Genomic DNA, 19,994 nt, shown 5'->3' with positions numbered 1-19,994 from the left:
TTCTTTGTTACTGTTTTGCGTTCATACAATTATTTATATTTGTTCCAATCGGTCACTTGGATGCAAATTCCACCCAGACGGACGCATGAGCTGGTTGGTTGGTTGGTCGGTCGGTTGCGCTATAGTACGGGTTGGGTGGGTGTGTCGGTGCGCCCTGACGGACGGCTGGAGTAAATGAGCACGAATTGAATAATGAAAAGTATAACTGTTCGATCGGAACTTCGTTCGTTCGTTCGTCTGTTCTCTCGGCCATGGTTTATTTACGCGTAGAGGGGCATTGCGATGAATTGGAAGCAGCTGGCTGCGAAGAAGCCCGCGAAGAGAGCTATAGATGATGACGGCTTTAGCGAATAGAGATGATGGTTAATAAGATAGTAGATGCAGTGTTGCGGTTTGTAAGTTGATACTATGACTTCATCACTACTCGAGTATTATTTCATTTGGTTTGATACGGAAAGTCTTACGATTGTTTATTGGTCGGATAAAAGGCGATTTCAATTATATTCATGTGTACATCGGAGTAAATTTCTGCTTCAAACCCTCTACAAACGTTCCGTTTTTTTATTTGCCATGGAATCAGTTCCCGCCATTATTCTGGCTTCGAGGTTTAATTTGATGAGAACTTTTCCACCACGTAGTTCCTCGTTATCCATATTTCGCTTTAGAAACACATCGGTTCATTGAATTGTCGAAAGATTATAACGTTTCCAATTCGGCTACCACAGCGAGTTATTGTAAAGCAACTTGACCAGCAGAACACGAACCCCCCATTGGGGACAGAGCGGCTCCGACCGGCTTTTTCAGCTGTTGTTTTGTTGTTTCGTTGCTTTGCATGATCGCTTTTATATGCATCCTTCTCTAACTCCATCTTCATCGAAAGCGCGTTGATTACTATTTAAAAATTTCCTGCATATCTAATTGGTAATCGACGAATGCCAGTTCGGATCGCTTCAAGGTTCAAGTGTAAGTAAAATAATTGAAATTGCGTTCCGCGTGGGCCAATTTTCACGCGGAGGTAACGGTGAATTTGGTTATCTGAATTTGTTCAATTATCTACAATGTTTTCCACGCGAGTAAAAACCCACATTGAGCATGCGTCCAGATAAATTCAATCCGGCTAACTAAACTAACTAACGATTCGTATAATTTTCTTCTACTTCCAGGTTCGCCTCGAGTCGATCGGAGCGGAAGATATCGTCGATCACAACCCACGACTCATCCTCGGGCTCATCTGGACGATCATCCTACGGTTTCAGATTCAGGAAATCGAAATCGATGTGGTGAGTAGTTCAACTTCCCGTTGATCGCGAATTAATACAGCATTCGAAAGAGTAGAAGGGGGTGAGGTAGCTAGCATGGTTAGAAGATCAATTGCTTTTCTTTAAACCATTTAAATTGCTCGTTCTTTTTTAATGCATATGAGGAATTTCGCGCCAAATCGTATTCAGAGTTGGCAGCACCCTCTCAGATTTTAATCAAATTTTCTGCACATGAAGACTTTGTCACAAAAAGCCACTTTGCATACTTTGTTTTTCCAAAAATGATCTAGACTGTCTTTTGTAAAGGATCAAACTTTTTTAATCAATTTTTTTTCAAATGGTTATACAGGTACACCTCGATAGTACGTACCCTCGATAGTACGTACATTTTGCCTCGATAGTACGTACATCAATTTTTTTTCGTTTGATTTTGTAAACTTCAACAAAATGCGACACATTTTATAGAAGGTTCACGAGTTCCATGTTACTTCTGCATACTTTAGAGAGTTTTGTCAAGGGTTCTGTGCTACTCAGAGTAGTTCTGCAAACTCCGGCAAAGTATTCCAAAGTTTAAGTAAACCATAAATGCATCATGAAATTCTACCTAGTATGAAAAGAATCCTACGAGCTTTAGGGACGTCCTACAAGTATCTCGAAAGTCTTATAAATTTTTGGGAGCTTGCCAACTTACAAGGAAATCCTTAGAACTACAGAAAATTTGTACGATATTCCTATCATTAATAGTTTTTTTTGTCAAACATCAAAGAATCTCAATGAGCTTTAAGGATGACAATTCACCGGATGTATTAAATTTAGGAAAATACTTCAAACTTCAGAGAATTTTCATGCACTCAGACATTTTACATAAACAGCAGAGTATTCACGATATTCACTCATCTTTTACCAACACCCCGAGTTCTGCGAACTTCAAAAAATTTTACGATCTTGATCGAAATCTTTAGAACTTCTGGAAAGTTTGCGAAATTTCAAGAGTATTTAAAGGATTAATGGAATTTTTTTTTCAAAAATCAAGGGGTGTCTTCAAGCTTTACAATATTACTTTAAACAAATAAATTACAACGAACCTCAAGTAAATTTCTAAAACTCACAGTTAACTTCACAAAATTATGAAAGTTTGACCAAAAACTTTTGTATGCAAGTATCAGAGAAGTATTACTAACTTCGAAGTAACCGGTAAAATTCAAAGAAATTTTTCTGAAAACCAAAAATGATTTTAGTAACTTTTAAGGTATACTATCTAGAGCAATGATAACACGATTTTTGCTAATTGATTTTCAAATATTATGCACATACAATGTGAGTGCTGAATTCATTACATTCTAGGAGATACTAAGTTTTGAATGGAATTGGTAAGATTCGGATCAAGTACGCCCAGCAAATTTGATGGAGACTAATATGACTTACAGATCTGGTTAAACACAGCTAAACGAGCCTTTTTCCCTCTATACTTCTTTTGTGAAACTTGTGCGAGCAATTAAAGGAAATATTCAACATATTGGCATGGTTCAAGGATTAAGGTATGACAGGGAACTATTCTTTATATATCTTTAAGCTCATATGTTGTCATAAAATATATTTAAAATTTAATCGCCATTGCAAATATATTTAAATTTAAAAAATTAATGAATAGAAAAACAATATGTTCAATATAATTCAAAGAATTTATCAATAACTCTCGAATATCCTACAATATTCAGAGGCATCTTATTCCTTTCGGTTTGTTTTTACAAATTCAGAATATTTTATGCGAAATTCAGACAAATCGTACGTAGTCAAGGAACTGAATAAGTCCGAGGAAATGCTTTTACATGCCATTTTCAACCATTCTGGTTGTAGCAAACCATTCTTCTAAAACCAAGTACACAGTGATTGAACAGTTTATCACTAATATGGGGATTACTTCAGTGATAAATCATATTTTTGTAAGTTTTCATGCAATATTAAACATAAAAAGTAATATTTTGAAAATTATTTTTGTGATTCGATAGTACGTACGTTTCGATAGTACGTACACTAAACGAAGCGAAAGTGTACGTACTATCGAGGTATACCTGTAGTCTAAAAATGACAAATCCTACAAAAAAAATGTTGTAGGAGTGATTTTCACAAAATTAGCCAAAGCCCCATTTTTGATTTGGATGAAATATTGTTCCAAGATAGGTAATTATGTTCCATACCTACCGTCAAAATTTCAAGTTGGGCACTTTCAAGGAAAAAAAATATTTTAAAAAAACTTTTCCTTGTCCAAACTGAATTTTTTTCTTCATTGTATTTTTATTGAAAACTAAACCAATGAAAGTCCAGTGTAATTTTATCGAAAACTAAACCAGTTTGTGAAAAGATATTGTCTACTTTACCAACTAAGTATATTTTTATTAAGAGGTTACATACCTTTTCATTTTTCATAAAATCGAAGTTTTTTATTACTTTATCTGAAAGTACAACTCTTCGAGAATGTTTCCCAAATTAGATCGAAATTTACAGCAGTTCCAAGCGCGCTTCGTCTACCAAGAGCAGTGGTAATTCGAAATTTTAAACTCGATTATCTCGAAAATTGCCGAAAATCTACTCAATAGATTTTCGTATTTTTTTCAATTGATCGTAATTATTTTTTTCAATTATTCGTACTTAATAGATTCCTGTTTTATGCATAGATTTTTGTTTCATGGATTAGATTTTTAAAACAATTTTTAAGGCTTAAAACAATGATTTTCTTTATTAAAATCGTTTTCGAATGCAAGAAAAAACTATTATTTATTCAACTAATCGTTAAGGTACGAGGAATACTCATATACTAATAATTTTTTTTCGAATTTTGGGATTTTAGATGATCTATTGGTCTTCAATTGTGATCACCGCAAACCTCTTAAATAAAAAGGGTTTCGGGGAAAAACCATTGCTTTATGCCTTTACGTAATATCAAACTTTCTTAACATTTTTATCACAAAAAGGTATGTAATCCCTTAATCAAAAATCCCATTGAAAGGTGTTTATGTCATTAAACAAATATTCTATTATTCTTCTCTATTTTTTAGTTTAATGCTGAGGATCAGGGAAAGAAATAACCACCAGAACAATTTTACAGAATTATTTATTTATTTTTATTTATTAAACATTTGTCTTAAAACTATTTTCATGCATGCTATTTTGTATTATTCCTATACAACGAAAATATTTTTGGTTCATCTTCTGAATTAGAATACCTTTCGCCTCTACTTTGCCAACAGGAATAGACACAAAACTGTGGAATTTCTGAGTACCAGATATAGTTTTGGCGTTATTATACAGTTCTTCGTGTTCTTCTGACATTTTGATGTACTGTTCAGTGAATATGTAGCAGAAAATTAATTTTTGATATTTTTTTATCAGTTTGTTCAACTGCCCAGTTATATAACTTTCGGGGAGTTGTTATGGTATTTTCATAGTCGCGAGCAAGACTGGCTCCTTTTGCCATTCGCTTGAGAGTGTCACCAATAGCATCACAGGGTCCTTTTCCATGGGATGCTGTAACGAAATGTCATTCTCCGCTTAACTCATACTTTGACTGGAATCTACACAAGCTTGCAAAGTTTTTCTTATTTTTGTATTGTTCTGCTGCTCCATCAGACATAAAATAAATTTTAGAAAAGTTTGTCAATTGTTTCATAAAATTTATGCAGTCTTCCAAACTTCCAATCTTCCAATCAAATGGTTTAAAAGGCTTGGCCCTTATCAAAAGACAGTCTAGATCATTTTTGGAAAAACAAAGTATGCAAAGTGGCTTTTTGTGACAAAGTTCTCATGTACAGAAAGTTTCATTAAAATCTGAGAGGGTGCTGCCAACATTTGTTCGAGTTGGCGCGAAATTCGTCATATGTCGGTCGTCACTGTTGTGCTATCTTATGACAAGCGCCATTTAGCACATTTCGAGAAAAACGATTTTTAAAGTTTGAGCACAGACTAACAGACATAACACTATGAGGGAATTCCCTCAAAAACATCGCTCCGGAAATTTTCCCAGATCATTAGCTCCACCTTTTATGCACAGTCCCAAACACTCATGTGCTGGTGGGTTTCCCCTCAGGTTTAAGAACAATTTTCCCCTAGTGTTCTATCCCCCATACGCTTGCTCATATGTCAGTGGCGCCATAATTGCAAAATATGGCCACAGTCCCAACTACAAATATATTTAAAATGACCGTTAAAGCGGGCGAAGCATTGTTTTCCAGTGTTATGTCTGTTAGTCTGTGGTTTGAGATTGAATATATTGAAACTTATAATTTGATGCTTCTATGACATTTGATGCTTCTATCTTTTCTGTATTAATCTCTCAAATATTACGAAGATCGGTTGAATATGTTGCGAGTTTTTACTATAAAATTAAACAAAAGTCGCATATACACGTGTCATAGGTGTGTATTGATGACCAAATTTGTATAGCATGTCATAATCGTGCTTGAAAAATTTTCTTTGAAAATAAAGCATCAATTATTAACTTTTATTCTTATCTTTGGATTCATTTGGTCTATAAACAATCGGTGAGATGCATTTTGAAGGAAATGAGTCAGGGAATTTAGAAAAAAATAGTTATTTTTGGTTTCAGTGTTGCAAAATATGCTATATTTCCAGTATAAAACTTAAACTGCATTTTTCTCACAATTCGTGTATTTTTGTTTTGAAAATGAAAATGATGCTATTTTGTTTCTTAGATAGTTTTACACATAAAAACATATTATGCATCTAGATAACTTGAGCCATTCCCCAGGCACGGTAATTTGAAGCAAAAAATTAAAAAATTGTCAGCACGTTTCTCGCTATATCTCAGTAACCAAGCAAAATGTCAAAATTCTGAAAACGCTACTTTGTAGAGATTTTTTAGACAAGTAATGTGGCATATCTAACTCAGTTTACCCAAAAATTGTGTTTGTCAGAAGATAGCACAACAGCGACGATATGTTTCTTAAAGGGATATGCGCTCACCTTAAGGACGCGGGCCGTCGTCATTATACGATTCTGGGAATCGCTTGAGGGTTTTCTCTCTGTTGGGGCCTATACCGTTGTTTGATCCTCCTTTTCTCCTGGTCGTCCCGGTACACATGCTAAGGTTGGTCGAAGCTAGGAAGGCTCATTCAATCGCTTCGAAGCAGATCCGGCAAAAGGTTCTAACTTTCGCCGGATCTGCTTTTCTAAGCTTTGTTTTTTTGAACGGGGCTCGTTTTGCTTTCTTGACATATCCCGCATATAAATAATGCGGAGTAAAACTAAATCATTCGTTTAAGGAATGCTCCTAAAAGAAATGTTAAAGAAGACTACACCACCGGCCACGACTAATTTCTACACTTCCTGGTTCACTAAAGCGCGAAAGTCTGAAAATCCCGTTGAGGGAATATCTTCTAATGTGCCTATAAATTTTCGAAAGAGGAAAACTATTTCCTTTCCTAAACTTTCTCTTAAAGGACTGATAGTGCCCCTTGATGGATGCTGTTACAAAACCGAAGTAAGTGACTCCTGGTCTCGGAAATCTTAGAAACTAGCAGGAATTTCCACATAAGACTTGACAAACCCCAAGTGATCCTATCTTTCAGTCCATATATTTTTTCTCAGGTTTTATTTCCGACGTAGATTCCCCACAATTTTAACATGATCCGCCAAAGCCAAGAAAACACTATGGAGGAGCGTTTACAAGGATCAAAATGTGCTATTATTTCAATCGTATTGACCTTTACTCGATATCAGGTAGTGAAGCTGTCGCTTGTCAAGTTCGAATCAATGGCAAGGGGTTATTGATATTGTTTCCACGTACATCGCACCTCAGCTGGTTCTAACTAGAAGACTTCAACTCTCACGGTATGCCAGCGGATTGCGACAATTTCAATATGACCATCTTGAATACGGTAGTAATAACACGAATTCCTACTCAACCACTATTTCCGTTATATACAAAACAATCGAATCAAAACAAGAAATTCCTGCGGTGGAATCGTACAAGGTTTTGCCTGGTTTGATTCTCGACACTGCGATTAAGGAAAGGTCAGACGAAACGAGTAGCCGGCGCGCGAACAATCGTGGGCGGTCTCCCACTCTATGGTGGACAGAAAGTGCTCAGAATTGTAGGCGAAAATTGCTACAAAGACGCCCGAGTTTTTCCAAATATATTCGACGTTAGAAACAAAAACGAAAAACTTGATGAAAGCTGAAAAACGCAGTTATTGGCACCGGTTCGTCGATGGATTAACGAGAGAAACAGTGTTTCGTCTGGTGGCTACGTTGTGGTCCGACGTTGTGTATTCGATTCAACCTTTTATCGGATTGCACGGAATCAGGGACGGCGAGCATGTAGATCCATATTCAAACAATAGACGTTTCACTATGAAATGATAATACTGTATATGACCGTAATGATTGTTCTTTAAACACATAAATTTGTTTGACAGCAAAGATATTCGCGATAACGTTTGCCAGATCATGACAACAATGCATCGCTTTTATGCTAATTATTGTGACATTAGTGGTGAGGGCGATCATAAAAGAGGCTGTTCTGCAATGCCATGCCCACATCGTTACAGTTCCACGGAGGCTCTCCGTTCGATGGAGCATGGGAAGCACTCCTTGTATTTCTTGGGGATAACATGGGAGTTCCTGCGTGTTTTATCTGAAAAACTCATACCAGATAACCTTAGCTTGAGTTCTTTCGTAATGCTTCATTCCGGGTAATGAGAAGGTTGGGGGACTTCGATGAGAATGGTAATAAGAAGGCGGATACTTAGGTGATATTTATGAAATTTCTCAAAATTCGAAATCGTGACCGAAATTTCTTGTCAGAGGACGCTCGAAAAGTGGCAAATTTCGTAGAGCAATAGTAGTTTAGGAATCCCAAAGGTATTAACAAACCTTGGTTGAAGGGAATGGATGAAGATTGTGACTTCATTCGGGTCATGTCCAATCATTATACGTTGAATGCGCATCTCCGGCATATTGGAGTCGTAAACAGCGGTTTCTCGCACGTGGTGACGGTTATCGCGACATTAAATGTGGTGGTGTGCCTAGTGTTCTATCGCTAGATGTTCTGACAGTGACCTTCCGTTTGCCAAAAGCTGCAAGTTTAATTTCATTATTACTTCTATTCACTTTCCCTGATACGGTCCATGTTACTCTGATGTTGAAATCAATCTTCCTTGTGTATGTCTTTTATTTTCCTTATAAAATAGCCTGTAAAATGTATTCCCCTTTGTATTTATATAAAAATAATCCCGAACAATTCCTAATTATTATCCCATATTTTCAAGAAATTTAACTTGTAGAGCAAAGAAATTTGCACCTGAATAAAAAAAATTCTTTTAATTTTTAAAAGAAGTCTCATTTTCGTTGATTTTTTCATATTTTCCTGGTTCTCATCAACGTATACCCTTCATCTGCCGATATAAACGTTTAATCCAAGAATTCAAACAATAATTTTAGCCAAATAATTCAATAATGAGCAGAACCGCATTCCTGATGTGATGAAACTGGATAAAATCAACAGCCAATTTCGTAAAAAGTCACATATTCTCTTCCAATGAACATTTCTTCGAATCTTTCTAACCATGAAATCAATCGATATAATGTTCATTCTAAGCAAGAATCAACAGAAATAACGGCTGTTTGTAATATTTTCCTTTTTAGCACATTTTTTTGTTGAGGTAGGTTTTTTGTTATCGCATTCAATAGACATTTTGCACACTCGTTTACTATTTCCGTCACAGGAAAACGTAGGAAATGAACTAAATAGTGCATTTGAAATAATAATTACTATCTCCCTCCCCCTACTGTTCACCTATAAAAATAATTATTAGTAACAAAAGGAACGGGATCGCTTATTTTTTGCAATTTTGTGGTGTTCAAGTTCATTTTCAAAGATTTTCAGTATTTTTTTTTGCTTCAAGACGGCTCAAATTTTTTCGAGTTCTAGATTGTTTGAAGATTTACATTTTTTGTTCAGTACTAGTGAAAGATGCTAAATTCGACCATAACAGTGTCAGAGCATTTGGAGAGGTTTGATTCTGTGGATTGACCTTTGACAGTCCCAAATGTAATGAAAACCTGAATTATTTTTCCACATACACAAAATGCTTGCCAAACACAGATTTGTTGGCCATCGTATTCTGTTTGTCGTAACGGTTCAGTCACTTCCGAACTTTCTATACTTGTAGTTCAAACATATGTATGATTATTTTTGCTATTTGTAGTTCAAACATATGCTTATTATTGTTGTATTACGCTCTTGGAACGTCTTGATCAGATGGGATATGAATCAATATGCAATAAGAGGCATTGGTATATTGATGAAATTTCCTAATTCGAATATTGATGAAAATTCCTAATTTTCCTAATTCGCAGAGATTCCTGTACCTCTGCAACTCCAGCACTAATTTTTTCATCCATTCTATCCACAGGATGAAGAGAACGAATCGTCGGAGAAGAAATCCGCCAAAGACGCCCTGCTGCTGTGGTGCCAACGCAAAACCCAGGGCTACCAGAATGTGCACATTACCGACTTCACCAACTCGTGGCGATCCGGACTGGGTTTCAACGCGCTCATTCACTCGCATCGACCGGACCTGTTCGACTATAACAGTCTGCTTCCCGGGCGGAACATCGAGAACCTTAACCATGCCTTCGAAGTGGCCGACCGAGAGCTCGGAATCCCCAAGCTACTGGACGCCGAAGATATCGATACGACCCGACCGGATGAGAAATCGATCCTAACCTACGTTGCGAGCTACTACCACACCTTTGCTCGGATGAAGAACGAACAGAAGGGTGGCAAACGGATTGCGAATGTAAGTACTTTTCCTCTTCTACATCGTCTCTAAAGCAGGTCCATCACTCTTCAAATTAACTACTATGTTTTGAAAAGGTTAAGCAGTTTCCCGCAAGAGTGGTAGCCCAAGTAGCAATTATTGTTTCGGCAACCACTTCATAACCAATTTGCAACAAGAAATGCATGGAATTTTTGTTGCAAACTGGTTATGAGGTAGTTGCGGTAACAAAAATTGCTACTCGGGAGGCATCCTTGTTTAGAGAGGGTTAACATGAGAAACTTTCGAACTTTCTTTTAATTACTATCAAACTCGATCCCACCACTGAAACAGATCGTCAACAAACTGATGGACGCCGATAAGAAGAAGGTACAGTTCGAAAACCTAATCACCGACCTGCTGAGCTGGATCCGGACCAAGACGGTCGCGCTGGAGAAGCGAAATTTTCCCAATTCGGTCGAGGGCATCCAGCGAGAGCTGCTGGCCTTCAAAGAGTACCGTACCGTTGAGAAACCACCCAAGTACAAGGAACGATCGGAGATCGAGGCGTTATACTTCCACGTGAACACGCTGCTGAAATCGTTAAACCAGCCCCACTATACACCCCAGGAAGGCAAGATGATCAACGACATCGAGAAGGCGTGGCGGGCACTGGAAAATGCCGAGCACAATCGGGAGGTGGCACTGCGAGATGAATTGCTGCGCCAGGAGAAGCTGGAACAGTTGAACTATAAATTTGAAAAGAAGTCAGTATTACGCGAAGGTTATCTGAACGAAATGATTCAGGTGTTGTCGGATCCGAGGTACGGAGCAAATCTGCGCCAGGTGGATGCAACAGTGAAAAAACACGAGGCCATCTCGGCCGATATTTTGGCGCGTTCGGATCGATTCAATGACCTGACGGACATGTGCAATGAACTACACAACGAAAACTATCACGGTAAAGAAGGAGTTAAAAATCGAGAAACGGAAGTAATCACAAAATGGAAAGAATTGCTAGAATTACTGGAGAATCATAAGAGCAAATTGTCGCAGTTAAGTGGTCTACTGAACTTGCTGCGGGAGATTGACGCGACGATGGGAACGATTAAGGCATTGAAGGTTCAATTTGCATCCGAGGATGTGGGACCGCATCTATTGGGAGTTGAAGAATTGCTTCAGGCACACTCGCTACTGGAACTACAAGTCACCACTTTGGGTGAAACCCAGCGCAGGTATATACGACAGGGTGAAGCATTCAAGAAATCGGGATCAAAAGATACAAGCCAGATTGATCAAAAACTGGCAGAGCTAGCTCAATCCTACCAGGAACTACAGGGATGTAGCGCAGAACGAAGAGCACGTCTAGACGAGGCTCGAGACTTTTACCAATTCGTGGAGGATCACGAAAACGAGGAAGGATGGTTGGTAGATAAACAACGCATCTGCAAGGCCGCGATCACTGCAAAAGATCTGCGAGCGGTTGTATCGCTACAACAAAAACATAAAGCCCTAGAAGACGAAATGAAGGTTCGCAAACCGAAGACAATACAAATAAAGGAAGCTGGCCGAAAGCTGATTACAGACAAACACCCCAGACGAAGCGATGTTCAATCCAAGATCGATTCGCTTCGAGAACACTGGAAAGCCCTGGAAGATCTGGTCGATGTACGAAAAAGGCAGCTGGACGATGCTGCAGAAGCGTACCAGTTTTATGCTGACGCCAACGAAGCTGATTCGTGGTTGAACGAAAAGATGGCTCTAGTTGCCTCGGACGACTTTGGAGTTGACGAACCTTCAGCTCAGGCTCTTCTTCAGCGCCATCGTGATCTACAGGGTGAACTGAACGCCTACTCCGGAGATATATTGAACCTTAATCAACAAGCTGATAAGCTAATAAAAGCAGGTATCTGCACGCTGGACTTATCAGCGGAACCAGAACCAGCTCAGGAAGTAGAGCAGGAAGAATGGGTCAACGAAACTCGCCTTGTTCCGAAAGAAGTTTGGGAGGAAGAACCGGTTGAACGTCTGGAACATAAGACCGTTACAGAGAATAAGTTGCTACCGCATGTACGTGCTCTTTATCCATTCGACGGGCAGGGAATGAAGATGGCCAAAGGAGAGTTCATGATTTTACAGAATAAGACAAATCCCGATTGGTGGAACGTACGCAAATTAGATGGTTCGGAAGGATTCGTGCCAGCTAACTACGTAAAAGAGATCGAGGCACGTCCGGTACCTTGCCTGATCCGCAAAGCGGAAAAAGTGAAGGCCATGCAGAAGGTGAAGAAAACCATTCTGGTCAAACAGGTCGTTCCGGTGAAACGAGTTCGCCCAGCAAAGATTAGTCAGGTCAAACCATTGGTGAAACGTCGAACGGACGGGGATGATACGATCGATAGCAACGATAGTGTAGACAAACGTCAGAAGCACATCAACAGCACGTACGATCAGCTTCAAGAACTGGCCGAAAGAAGACGAGCACTGTTGGAAGATTCCATCTGTCTATTCCGCTTCTACAGAGAATGTGACGATTTCGAAAAATGGATCAAAGATAAGGAGAAGATGCTCCGGACGGACGATCCCAAGGACAATGTTGAATCAGCCAAGAGGAAGTTCGAGACTTTCCTTACAGACTTGTCGGCTTCTTCCAAACGCGTCGAAGCTATTGATTCTGATGTGGAAGACTTTGTTCGCCAAGGCCACTCCCAGCTGGACAAGGTTAAGGCACGCCAGCGCCAAATTCATCAGATGTGGGAACATCTGAACTATCTGAAGGGACAGAAGGAAAAGAACTTGGAGGGAGCCTCCAGCGTGGAATTGTTCAATCGCACTTGCGAAGAAGCCATCGATTGGATGAACGAGAAAATGACTCAACTGGACACGGCCGAAGTAGGGCCCGATCTGAAAACAGTTCAAGCTCTGCAAAGACGCCACGAAAACCTGGAAAGAGAACTTGCTCCCGTTCAGGAGAAGGTCAGCAGAGTTAATCTTCTCGGGAATACGGTGAAGAATTCGTATCCCTCTGAGCGGGATAACGTCACAGAAAAACAAAAAGACATTCAAGGGCTTTGGAGAAAGGTCCAGGAAAAGGCAAAAGAACGTCGCTCTCGGCTGGAGAATGCCGTAGGTCAGCAGATATTCACCAACAGTACGAAGGCCTTACTAGCTTGGATCGAAGGTGTTCATAATCAGTTGAACGCAGAAGAGACTGCCCGGGACGTTGAGACAGCTGAGAATCTGCTCAAACAGCATAACGATCTTGCAGAAGAAATCAAAGCACACGACGATGAGTTCCAGCAGCTAGCTAAACTCGGAAATCAGCTTCAACAACGCAATCCTAGCCTCGTTGAAGTTCCAGAAATGATCAAGAAACTGGCGACCGAACAGGAAGCTGTTCACGTAGGTTGGCAGGTCAAGGAAAAGAAACTACAGCAGTGCATTGAGCTGCAGATATTCAACCGGGAAGCGGACAAAATCGACGCAACCACTAAAAGCCATGAGGCGTATCTTGAGTACGGCGATCTGGGCGATTCGTTGGACGACGTCGAAGCTATTCTAAAACGACACACCGATTTCGAGAACTCTCTCGGTGCTCAGGATAAAATTTTGAAAAATTTCTCCGATGGTGCCGATAAGCTGATCCGAAACAATCATTACGACTCAAAGTACATCGCTGAGCGGCGTGATCAAGTTCTTGCCCGTAGGGAAAAGGTCAAGAATCTCGCACAGAAGCGTCGCAATGCACTGCAAGCATCCAAGGACTTTCAGAAGTTCTGTGCTGACGTGGATGATTTGAGCGTTTGGCTGGCGGATAAATTCAGGATTGCTGGCGATGAGAGTTATAAGGATTTGACGAATCTTCCGAGAAAACTACAGAAACACCGGGCTTTCGAGCGAGAACTACGTGCTAACGAAGGGCAGCTGCGAACAGTAAACAAAGAAGGTGAAGCATTGATCAAGACAAACAACCGAGCCGACGAAGTATCGCAAATGCTGGCGGCGGTAAATCAAAAGTGGAAGGAATTAAATTCGTCATCTCTGGAGAAGGGAAGACGTCTGGAGCAGGCTTCCTTACAACGGGAACACAATCGGAACATCGAGGATGCCAAGAGTAAGCTTGAGGAGTTGGATGCTACCTTGCAAAGTAAACAAGTCGGCAATGATCTACGCAGCTGTAAGGATTTGATGAATAAGCACCAAAATCTGGAGGACGACATCAGCATGTGGGAACAGAAGGTCGCTGAACTGGTCACCTCTGGGGAGGAGATGGCCCATGAAGGACATTTCGACGCGAATAACATCAAGAACGAAACTAAAAAGCTCCAGAATCAGTTTGCAAACTTGAAAGGGCCGGCAGCTAAGCGACGTGAAGCGCTGGAGGAAAGTCTACGCTTTCACAAGTTTGTATTCGAGCTTGATGCTGAGCTACAGTGGATCAATGAACACTTACCAGCCGCCAGCTCGGAAGTCATTGGACAAAACCTACATCAAGCTCAAAGCCTGTACAAGAAACACAAAAAGCTGGAGGCAGAAATCGAGGGCCACCAGCCGATGATTAATAAGACACTTACTTCAGCGGAGAACTTGATCAATCAACATCATCCGGAAACGGCAAAGGTCAAGGAACTTTGTCACACATTAGAACTGGCTTGGGCCGACCTGCAGGGCAAAGCCACCGAACGTTCGAAGAAGCTAGAGCTATCACTCAAATCTCAGCAATACCTTTCCGAAGCTGGAGAGATAGAAACCTGGCTGGGTGAACGTAACAACGTCCTACGTTCGACAGACTACGGTCGCGATCGTGACTCCGCAACCAAATTGCTTACCAAACATAAGACGATCGAACTGGAATTGGACACCTACTCCGGTATTGTATCGGAAATGGGTCATGCTGCTTCGGCTATGGTAGCTTCCAAGCACCCGGATAGCAAGACGATTGCCGCCAAGCAGCAGCTGATCGAGAAGATGTTGAAATCCCTGCAGAAACTGGCCGCCCAGCGTCAGCTACGCCTGATGGAGAGTCTGTATCGCCACGAATACTTTATGGAATCTGCCGATCTGGAGCAGTGGATCAAGGAGCAGGAACAGGCCGTCAACTCGGAGGACTATGGCCATGATTATGAGCATTTATTGGTGAGTTTTGGAATTAATTGTGTGTTTATTTTAGGTTTTATAAAAATAATTTGTTTCGTTGTAGATCTTGAAAAATAAATTTGACGACCTGAAACATCGCATCGAAGTCGGTGCTGAGCGTTTCAACCAGTGCGAGGAGTTTGCCAAGAAGCTCATCAGCAGTGACAGTCCATACGTCGCGGACATCGAAAAGCGACAAGAACAGTTGAGGTATGTTTGGATGCGCCAAGTTCGTGAACTGAACGGGGCATATCTTTTGAATGATTGTCTATCTTCTGCTTTCTCTCTTGAGCTACATATCTTTCCGTTCCTTTCTATATTCTCTGTTATTGCATGCTATCGGGAATGTTCTCTACCTTTCAATAAATCTGAAACTAAAGAGGAAGGCAACCCGCTTACACCGAGGCCCAACTGGATGTCGTTGAACACCATGATCAAATTCGGTAACCGCAGTAATCAGCGCTTATGAGTGTCGTCCCTTCATGGCTGGCAATCCATTATTGAATCCATACTTTGTATACGTTGGTTTATTGGTTTACAACATATGGTCGAAATTGTCATTTTTTCACTGATGTCATAATAACATTTCATTTGTAATGCGTACACGGTACAGTGATTGCCCTGTATTTATCATAGTAAACCCCTGGCTTTTAGAAATATCTAAACAAAAAGAATTAAAATTATTCAGTAGGTAAAATATCAATTTAGAATAACATGTCTGAATGGTGAAGATACCACGACAAAAGTGACCATGATAGCATGAACATATCATGCGTATGAACGTCGACAGTTGATGACAGAAACCAAAAAATGGCCACCGGCTGAGGTATGTTGCGTCTCAACCGTGGTCCTTCCAAAACCTCCTCCTTTTAGTAAAGGCGATACGATACGTGGGTGCCCTTTTAACCCACGAAGAGTAGTGAAAATAACTTTCTGGCTTTGCTGCTACTATGAGTGAGCTTATTGTATCCATGACCTAATTCAAGTCAGTGGAGATTTAATCCCCACGTACAGCGTCTTGGTGGTCGTTCGATTCTAACTCGTACATGTCCGTGTCATCATCGTGGTTACTGCTTTCATGTCTGAGAGCATTTGATTTCTTCCTTGTTTCTTTCCCTCACGGATCACGAGTGTGAACTTCCTCAATGATGGTGCTGGTTGTCGATTTTGAGGTACTTGACGCAGCTTTTACCTTCAATATTCTTGAAACAGCTGCCACAAACTTGGCAATTGTTTGTGGTTCAGCTAAAGGTATTGGAGACTGTGGATGTGCAAAGATGTAATAGTAACAGATGTCATGTGTGTAATGATTTGTAATTGTTTGTACGTGCAGGGCCAGGTAGGAGGAAATGGATTGGTCCACCCGGATTCTCACATCAAAAACGCCATTTGAAATACCAGGAACTAGTTCCTTTGTAATGAATTCCATTTCTTACAAATGAATTACTTAATGGCTACGGTGCCAGTAAGTAGTATCAAATTTTGTAGCCGAGCATTGATTTTCTCGTCGCCCATATAAATGAGGATCTTAATTATAGTGTTGTCACACATACAACCACATATTACAAGGTGTTATGCAAAACGACTCGTTTCGCCTGGGCCAATTTGTTTAATGATATGCGTGGTATGGTAGAACTCAATAAAGGCGACTTCCGTAAGCCTAACCTCTATTTTCACCTTCAGCAAATGTTTCACATCACAAATGTTCGGTCTATCAAAAAGGCCAGAAGTCAACAGCCTCCGTATTTGTCTGAAACACCACTTCATGCTTCTGCGACTCACTAATCTCGACAGATCGCCATAGCAAGAATTAAAGTAATAGTTTCTTTTTATTCCTCCAATGAGGCATACAATACGAAATGAACTGTTTTAGTCGTTCGCTTTGCACTGGCTCGGGCAAAAGCAGAAATATATTTTTTCCATTTTTTGCTAACCATTTTTTGTTAACGACCTATTGAGTCAATCAGTCAACAGTTGTTACGGAATTTAATTAGCAAGGGACTGGAAGGTGAAGTATATTTTTCATTTTTAAGAGCCATAGTACTCAAGGGAGAGCAAGGAGTTGAAGGGAGAAAGTTTAGAAAAGCGTAGAAGGATCATATATGCAAGCTTAGAACCGACAGCATGAAGTAACAAGTTACTTTACGCTTGTCCGGACATGCCGTAGACTCAGGTGATTCGTATTTCTAATGCCAAAAGATCTTGACTCCTACGGTAGCAGACATAAAGTTAAGTCGCCGGTAATATTGAATAATATACTTCATCTTCCAGTCCCTTGCTAATTAAATGCTGTAACAACTGTTGAAAAAAGCAGAAAGCACACTGAGTATCGTGACCGGTGGTTTTGAAATAGCAATCTTCCTCAACATTTTCTCATTGATTTGTTCGAACCAAACGAGAGAAAAGATTGTTAAGAGTCACCAGAAAATATGTTTTTGCTTTAATTTATTTTTCAAAAAATTGGGAGAGGACTTCACCTCCCTAGCGCCCCCTCTGGCTACGTGCTTACTAGAAAGTTTGTACTGGTGTAGTACCCATACATTAAGTAGGAATTACCTACTTATAGGTGCCAATCCCTATAATATTTATCTATTTCTAGATAGAATTTGTTGATTTTAGGTGGATTCAAATTACTTTCTGCTGAATTTGCGCAGTTTTTTTGGATTTTCGGTTAACTTATACACTTATTCTTAATCTCGTTGTTTATTTTTTATCTTTTCGGCATGTTGTTATTCTTTGTTTCATACTAACACTCACTAACACAATAAATTGCATTTTTTCTCATATACATCCACAATATCTCTCATTCCAAACCTACAAACGCTCGTGACCTTCGCGATAAGACAAATCTGCTCACCCACACATGACTCATATTTATACCCACGTTCTTACGAACTTACGAACCCCGGTAATTAAGTGAACATTTTAGTGCTTATGAATTTACAAACGCGATCTCAGGCAATAACCAACCAATTGCGTGATCATGAATCGGTCACGTTGGGAAGTCCCTCCCTCGGTCAATAAAAAATAACGCTCATATCCACTAAACAACGCATTCCATAGCGACATGACTGGGAACTAGTGATGGGGAAGCTTTCTATCGTTTAGCACTCAGCACGTTTACATACAAACACTCGAGCTCTTCGGGATCATTCACGCACACCAACGCCCGCGATCTAGCAAGAAAAGATAACACCCCGGTGACTAAGTGAACGTTTTAGCACTCACAAATGTACAAACGTGATGTCAACGGTGAAACCTACAAACGCGCGCGCTATCAGAGTCGATTACGCTCCTACTTTCGGTCCTAGCAGCGGGGGTCCATGCCTTCAATTGGACCAATCAGAAAAAAATGAAGCTCATATCCACGTATCGTTCCATTGATATGGGAGAACTCACTAGCTTCTAGCATCTGAAGCGTACACTGAAAATTAAGTATCAGATTTAAGGTCCGCGCGATCATCTTAGATCGCACGCAAATATGCGAATGGAGACATGGTTGTAAAATCGAATCTACACACGCGTAGTTACATACACATTTTTTTATTTATTTATTTAATTATTTATTTATTTATTGATTTATTTATTTATTTATTCATTTACTTATTTGTTTGTTTATTTATTTATTCATTTATTTATTTATTTATAGTTAATATCAACACAGTGTGGTTCCAATGATAATTTCTTTATATATTTAAAAAATCAGATTGCAATTTGCAACGTGTAATGTGAAGGTCAAACTCGAATGACACTCTGTTGAAAGTCCGCTGCAAACTAATGATGGCACCGTTATCTCCATAGTTAGTCCGGCGAAGAGATAATCGGAGGAATATATTATTGCGAAGAGAACGAGGACGAACGTTAATATTTATCGCATTAAGAAGTTCGGGACAGTCGATTCGATCGCGCAAAATATCCGAAATCGTCATAGCACGGGATAGGTCCCGCCGCTCTTGCAATGTGTCTAGTCCAATAAGCAAACCACGACTTTCGTAACTTGGCAGCTGGTGAGGGTTGTGCCAAGACAATCGACGAAGGGCAAACCGAACCAATCTGCGCTGTGCTGTCTCAATTCTATGGACACCGTTGAGATAATGAGGATTCCACACAACTGAACAATATTCCAGTGTTGAACGAATGAGTGAGCAGTAAAGAGATTTCAAGCAGTAAATATCTGAAAAGTGCTTAGATATTGTCATAATGAAGCCCAAGCAGCGTGTTACTTTTGCGACAATATAGCTGATATGCTGCCTAAACATCAGTTGTTCATAGAGAAAAACTCCAAGATCTTTGACACAATTCGCTCTGTCAATCGTTGATTCTGCTAGACAGTATTCAAAATGAATTAGCGTTTTTTCCTGGAGAACGTAAGGACCGTGCATTTCTTGGGATTTAGGGTCATTCGGTTGATTTCGCACCATTCCGCAAAGGTTACCAGTTGGCGTTGAAGAAAGGCTACATCATCAGTATTCCGGATTCTGTGGTATAAATTGAGGTCGTCAGCGAAGGACAACCGTGGTTCTTCTAAACAAAAGTTGACGTCGTTGAAATACAGAAGAAAAATCAATGGACCGAGATGGCTGCCTTGTGGAATGCCAGAACGAAGAACTCTTCACCTACCTTGACTGCCAGACGACGATTACCGAGATACGATTGCATCCAGCGGAGAATATTAGTACCAAAGCCAAGTGTATCCAACTTTGCCACTGCAATAGCGTGATTAATCTTATCAAATGCAGCTGAAAGGTCCGTGTAAATAACGTCAGTTTAAAGGCCGTCAGACATGGCATCTGTCACATATGTTGTGAACGACAGAAGATTC

At 40.0% G+C, this 19,994-nt stretch overlaps 1 protein-coding gene across 8 annotated transcripts in view; it reads left to right on the top strand.

Annotated features, from left to right (window-relative positions):
• LOC131685173 (spectrin beta chain, non-erythrocytic 1) overlaps positions 1–19,994 on the top strand; it is a 418,083-nt gene that overhangs the window by 373,961 nt on the left and 24,128 nt on the right. For 7 of the 8 annotated variants that reach the window (XM_058968702.1, XM_058968703.1, XM_058968705.1 and 4 more), the window contains 5 exons: positions 1,164–1,280; positions 9,692–10,078; positions 10,391–15,172; positions 15,237–15,382; positions 15,553–15,615. In XM_058968702.1, coding sequence (XP_058824685.1) covers positions 1,164–1,280; positions 9,692–10,078; positions 10,391–15,172; positions 15,237–15,382; positions 15,553–15,615 — 5,495 coding nt within the window. The remainder of the gene's footprint in view (positions 1–1,163; positions 1,281–9,691; positions 10,079–10,390; positions 15,173–15,236; positions 15,383–15,552; positions 15,616–19,994) is intronic. The other variant, XM_058968701.1, reaches the window with a different exon arrangement.

Source organism: Topomyia yanbarensis, chromosome 2 (assembly GCF_030247195.1).
Source record: "Topomyia yanbarensis strain Yona2022 chromosome 2, ASM3024719v1, whole genome shotgun sequence".
NCBI classification, from domain to species: Eukaryota; Metazoa; Arthropoda; class Insecta; order Diptera; family Culicidae; genus Topomyia; species Topomyia yanbarensis.
The sequence above is the reverse complement of the archived record's forward strand: the minus strand, read 5'-3'. Positions and strand labels throughout refer to the sequence as shown.